The sequence below is a fragment of the Sebastes fasciatus genome, chromosome 5 (assembly GCF_043250625.1).
Source record: "Sebastes fasciatus isolate fSebFas1 chromosome 5, fSebFas1.pri, whole genome shotgun sequence".
NCBI classification, from domain to species: Eukaryota; Metazoa; Chordata; class Actinopteri; order Perciformes; family Sebastidae; genus Sebastes; species Sebastes fasciatus.
Genome location: NC_133799.1, coordinates 1,583,647 through 1,589,646, shown reverse-complemented (window position 1 = coordinate 1,589,646; position 6,000 = coordinate 1,583,647). Strand labels below are relative to the sequence as shown.

Sequence of the window (6,000 nt, the reverse complement as noted above, 5' to 3'; positions counted from 1 at the left end):
TATTATTGTTTTTTATTAGTTTTTATATATATTTGAGTTTTATAAGTTAAAAAAACCCCGAAATAAACTAAACTAAAGAAAATAAAAGCATATTTAAGCTCCTTTAGTGTGAAATACACATCCTCCTCTGGCAAAATAAACAAGCTCTAGTAGTCTATTTTGATGCTTTTTAATGCACTGTGGCACATTTACACTAAAATCATCAAAATCATTTCTGAGCCAGAGGTGAAGCTGATCTACAGTTTAGCTCCAGTTTATCTACAGTTGATCTACAATTTATCTACAGTTGATCTACAGTTTATCTCCAGTTTATCTCCAGTTTAGCTCCAGTTTATCTACAGTTGATCACTGGTGCTTTAGTGCTTTGTTTGCATGGCTATCTGTATCTTCTCGTCTCTTTGGAGCCCAGCCTCCCTATTATTTCCTCCGGCCCATGATGCACTGGGAGGGGAGCCTCCATGTGTCGTGGTAAAGCGGATTACGAGCTGCTGATGTGTGTGTGTGTGTGTGACAGCATACAGCAGCAGCGGCGGCGGCCTGTTTAATATGAGTAATGCCTCCTCGGACCGAGCAGGAACTATTGTGTGTTAGGAGGTGGAGGTTCTTTAGAGCGCTGCCAAAATCCCCCCCCATTAACCCGTCGCCATGGTAACAGGGACATGTGGTGCATGGCGGGCGTGCTCTCCGTCTTGTATATACATGTGCATACATTTACACAGTTTTACTCTTTAGGGGGGAAACTTTCAAAACCCCGAGGAGTAGTCAGATTACACCTTACAGGATATTAAAATATGAATTCCCCTGTGTTTAAAATGGAAGTACTGAAAAAGCAGTTGAAGTTATTTTATACTTTTTTATTATTATAAATTTTTTTTTATGTGTAGGCTTGAACATCTGGCTGAGCCTCTGTGCCAAATCGGAGGATTAGTGCATGTCCCAAAAACAGAGGATCATATTTGGCCGAGGCCGTTGCCAATTACAGTTATGAACACACACAGAGTGGTCGCTGTTATCTGCTCTCTTTTATGTCTAATTTAACTAACTGAAACGCAGCTTTTCATCCTCTCAAAATATACGCTTTTATCTAATGTGAAAAAAATATAAAACTTTGAAATGTTCACGCTTAAACCAACTGAGAAATGAGATATAATCTCCATCTGTATCTAATGTTCAGAGGTTTGTGTTGCACTGAGAACATTTCAGTTCCTCATGAGCTGTCTATTTATTACACACAGAGAGAACAGCTACATATACTTAACTTTACTGATACTGAGTGTGTAATATGTTTATGATGTGACAGCGTTGGGGAAAGCGACGCGTTGCAGGAAGAGCGACGGCGATATGGAGAGTTGGAGTACCGCAGGTATCTGAATGTGAACTAACTGGTGTTGGGACAGGAAGCTGGTGTTGTTGCTTCAGATGGGAATCTTTCTCTTCACCGGTCACTTCTGTTTTTTCTGATGAAGGGGAACGTTGGGTACCTATAAAGGGAAACGTTGAGACTCTTAAAGGGATAGTTCAGGTGTTTCTCAGTGTGGTTGTATGAGGTTCTTCTCCATAGTCGGTGTATTACTGCAGTAGATGGAGTTAGTAGAAACAGACAGGAGTAGCAGCACGGGAGTAAAGTAATGTTCTGCTGTGGACGGGGGCAGCAGCTAAACACATTTTAGACACCTTAAAATATCAATATCTGTTAAAGTGTACGCTATATTTAGAGTATCTTTACCTCGCTGTCAGACAGCCCTTACTGACGGGGAACTGAAGCCGTTATCTATCCTCTCTTCAAAGCCACCAGACTCCATTCACAAAAACAGTGATTTTACCTCTCAGATCACAGAATGCTGGTTGCTGGTCTATGGCGACAGTCAAAAGACCAAGATGCCGACGGCCAAACATTAAGATGGCGACGGCCAAAAAAACAAGATAATAATAATAATAATAAATTCAACTTATATAGCGCTTTTAAAGATCTCAAAGACGCTTAAGTAAATGGAACGTTGTTTTTTTTTTACTGGTAGCGACAGTCAAAAAAACAAGATGACGACGGCCAAACATTAAAATGGCCACGGCCAAAACCCAAGATGGCCACGGCCAAAAAGACAAGATGTTAACGACCAAAAACCAAGATGACGACGACCCAAATCCAAGATTGCGACGGCTAAAACCCAAGATGGTGATGTGAATCTGAACTACCCGATGGAGGCAGCGGTAGACCAGCTACTCCGTGTTTTGAGATGTAAAATGACTGTTTTTCTCAATGGAGTCTGGTGGCTTAAAGAGAGCGTAGATATCGGCTTCAGTTCTCCTCTCTGGTGGAGCTGCTGCTGCTTCAGGAGTTACTGGATCATGATCAAGTGCTTTATTCAAGGCTTTTTCTGGGTGACGTGAAAACCTGAGTCTGTCTCTCCTTTTTGTTGCATCTCTGTGGACGGTCCACCAGTTTATCTTCACACCGCAGTGCAAAGAACAAATCACACATGGTGTTCCCCAGAAGCAGCTTGACAGACCTGTGTGAACTGATCTAAACAGTATGAGCAAATAGAGGAAGAGGAGACAGAAACTGAGAGCTGCTGAGCCATAATGGTTCCTCCCTTTTGAGTCCGTTCATGAGGTCGCGTGTCCTCCCTCGAGGACGGGAACGCTGCAAACGAGATTGCTTGTGAGGAATATTTGATGGGTTTAAGGAGAGGAGGGCATGTTTTCAGGATTAGGATTAAAGGTTAGTGGGTGAACTGAAGTCAGCGGAGCACTCTGTTGCGTAAAGTGTTTATGTGGACACGTATGGTTTATGTGGACACGTATGGTTTATGTGAATACGTATGGTTCATGTGGACACGTATGGTTTATGTGAACACGTATGGTTCATGTGAATACGTATGGTTCATGTGAATACGTATGGTTTATGTGAACACGTATGGTTTATGTGGACACGTATGGTTCATGTGAATATGTATGGTTTATGTGAACACGTATGGTTTATGTGAACACGTATGGTTCATGTGAATACGTATGGTTCATGTGGACACGTATGGTTTATGTGGACACGTATGGTTTATGTGAACACGTATGGTTTATGTGAACACGTATGGTTCATGTGAATATGTATGGTTTATGTGAACACGTATGGTTTATGTGGACACGTATGGTTCATGTGAATATGTATGGTTTATGTGAACACGTATGGTTTATGTGAATACGTATGGTTCATGTGGACACGTATGGTTTATGTGGACACGTATGGTTTATGTGAACACGTATGGTTTATGTGGACACGTATGGTTTATGTGGACACGTATGGTTTATGTGAACACGTATGGTTTATGTGAACACGTATGGTTCATGTGAACACGTATGGTTTATGTGAACACGTATGGTTCATGTGGACACGTATGGTTTATGTGCACACGTATGGTTCATGTGGACACGTATGGTTCATGTGGACACGTATGGTTTATGTGAACACGTATGGTTCATGTGGACACGTATGGTTTATGTGAACACGTATGGTTTATGTGAACACGTATGGTTTATGTGGACACGTATGGTTCATGTGGACACGTATGGTTCATGTGAATATGTATGGTTTATGTGAACACGTATGGTTTATGTGAACACGTATGGTTCATGTGAATACGTATGGTTCATGTGGACACGTATGGTTTATGTGGACACGTATGGTTTATGTGAACACGTATGGTTTATGTGGACACGTATGGTTTATGTGGACACGTATGGTTTATGTGAACACGTATGGTTTATGTGAACACGTATGGTTCATGTGAACACGTATGGTTTATGTGAACACGTATGGTTCATGTGGACACGTATGGTTTATGTGCACACGTATGGTTCATGTGGACACGTATGGTTCATGTGGACACGTATGGTTTATGTGAACACGTATGGTTCATGTGGACACGTATGGTTTATGTGAACACGTATGGTTCATGTGAATATGTATGGTTTATGTGAACACGTATGGTTCATGTGAACACGTATGGTTCATGTGGACACGTATGGTTTATGTGCACACGTATGGTTTATGTGAACACGTATGGTTTATGTGGACACGTATGGTTTATGTGAACACGTATGGTTCATGTGGACACGTATGGTTCATGTGGACACGTATGGTTTATGTGCACACGTATGGTTTATGTGAACACGTATGGTTTATGTGGACACGTATGGTTTATGTGGACACGTATGGTTTATGTGAACACGTATGGTTTATGTGAACACGTATGGTTCATGTGAACACGTATGGTTTATGTGGACACGTATGGTTCATGTGGACACGTATGGTTCATGTGGACACGTATGGTTTATGTGAACACGTATGGTTCATGTGAATATGTATGGTTTATGTGAATACGTATGGTTTATGTGAACACGTATGGTTTATGTGGACACGTATGGTTTATGTGGACACGTATGGTTTATGTGAATATGTATGGTTTATGTGAACACGTATGGTTCATGTGGACACGTATGGTTTATGTGAACACGTATGGTTCATGTGAACACGTATGGTTTATGTGGACACGTATGGTTTATGTGAATATGTATGGTTTATGTGAACACGTATGGTTCATGTGGACACGTATGGTTTATGTGAACACGTATGGTTCATGTGAACACGTATGGTTTATGTGGACACGTATGGTTCATGTGAACACGTATGGTTCATGTGGACACGTATGGTTTATGTGGACACGTATGGTTTATGTGGACACGTATGGCAGCTTCTTATCAGAGGAAACGTGTGCTGCTGGACGAGTGTCTCCGGGGGCCCCCCAGCAGTCGTGTCTTAATCTCAGATCCTTCCTGACACAGCGCCTGCACGCTTTGTACCGCTTTGTTGTTGCAGGTTTGTTGACCTCGGTGTAACCTCCACCCCTGAAGGTATTCTGGGTGTTTAGTTCTCGTGAGAGGAGAAAGTCCTAAAAGACAGACCCTCCTCAAGCTGCTGAGGTAGAAAGCAGACAGAAAATGCTGTTCCTCGTTCCCTCAGAAGACAAACTGTATGTCCTCTGTTATGGCTGTCATGGAAAAGTCTAAAGATAACCGTGATTTACACCTCCTCCTCGTCCTCGTCCTCCTGTTCAGTGTCAGTAGTAGTTTCAGACGTAACCATGAAAGGCTTCACGTCGCCGGGTTTGGCCTCCTTCCACGAGGATTAGACTCAACTGCTCCAACAGCTTATGTGTGAATTAAAAGTGCCCCTTTAAAATCTGCTTGTGTTGAGTTTAATCCTTCTCTGTTGGTAAGAGACACCGGGGGGGCGGGGGGGAATTATGTCCACGAGACTGAATATATGTGCTGCAGGAACGGATGAAGCTAACTGCTAGCAGCTGCTTAGCTTAGCTTAGCACAAAGAATGGAAACAGCTAAGTGACCAAGAAAGAGGCCGGCACGTAACCCCCACAGACTGTATATAACAAGTGGACGTAGTCACCGTGACGTCACCCGTTGGTTGGTGGATTACGGTTTTGAAGCCTTGAGTTCGGTAGTTTGGCCGTCGCCATCTTGGTTTTATGGGGGGGTTTTTTTGGCCGTCACCATCTTGGTTCTTGGCCGTCGTCATCTTGGTTCTTGGCCGTCACCATCTTGGTTCTTGGCCGTCGTCATCTTGGTTTTTGGCCGTCACCATCTTGGTTCTTGGCCGTCACCATCTTGGTTTTTGGCCGTCACCATCTTGGTTCTTGGCCGTCACCATCTTGGTTCTTGGCCGTCACCATCTTGGTTCTTGGCCGTCGTCATCTTGGTTCTTGGCCGTCGTCATCTTGGTTCTTGGCCGTCGTCATCTTGGTTCTTGGCCGTCGTCATCTTGGTTCTTGGCCGTCACCATCTTGGTTCTTGGCCGTCGTCATCTTGGTTTTTGGCCGTCGTCATCTTGGTTCTTGGCCGTCACCATCTTGGTTCTTGGCCGTCACCATCTTGGTTCTTGGCCGTCACCATCTTGGTTCTTGGCCGTCGTCATCTTGTATTTTTGGCCGT

General features: G+C 43.3%; 1 protein-coding gene and 2 long non-coding RNA genes across 6 annotated transcripts in view; 2 read left to right on the top strand and 1 right to left on the bottom strand.

Annotated features, from left to right (window-relative positions):
• The window catches only part of LOC141768467 (uncharacterized), a 60,135-nt gene that overhangs the window by 37,477 nt on the left and 16,658 nt on the right, over positions 1-6,000 (top strand). The window lies entirely within an intron of this gene.
• Positions 1-6,000, bottom strand: part of LOC141768466 (uncharacterized) — a 60,551-nt gene that overhangs the window by 38,454 nt on the left and 16,097 nt on the right. The window lies entirely within an intron of this gene.
• The window catches only part of slc9a7 (solute carrier family 9 member 7), a 40,493-nt gene that overhangs the window by 19,740 nt on the left and 14,753 nt on the right, over positions 1-6,000 (top strand). For 3 of the 4 annotated variants that reach the window (XM_074636746.1, XM_074636745.1, XM_074636748.1), the window contains exon 13: positions 1,301-1,363. The exons of the other annotated variant lie outside the window; for it this stretch is intronic. In XM_074636746.1, the coding sequence (XP_074492847.1) occupies positions 1,301-1,363 (63 nt within the window). The remainder of the gene's footprint in view (positions 1-1,300; positions 1,364-6,000) is intronic. 4 annotated transcript variants of the gene reach the window in all.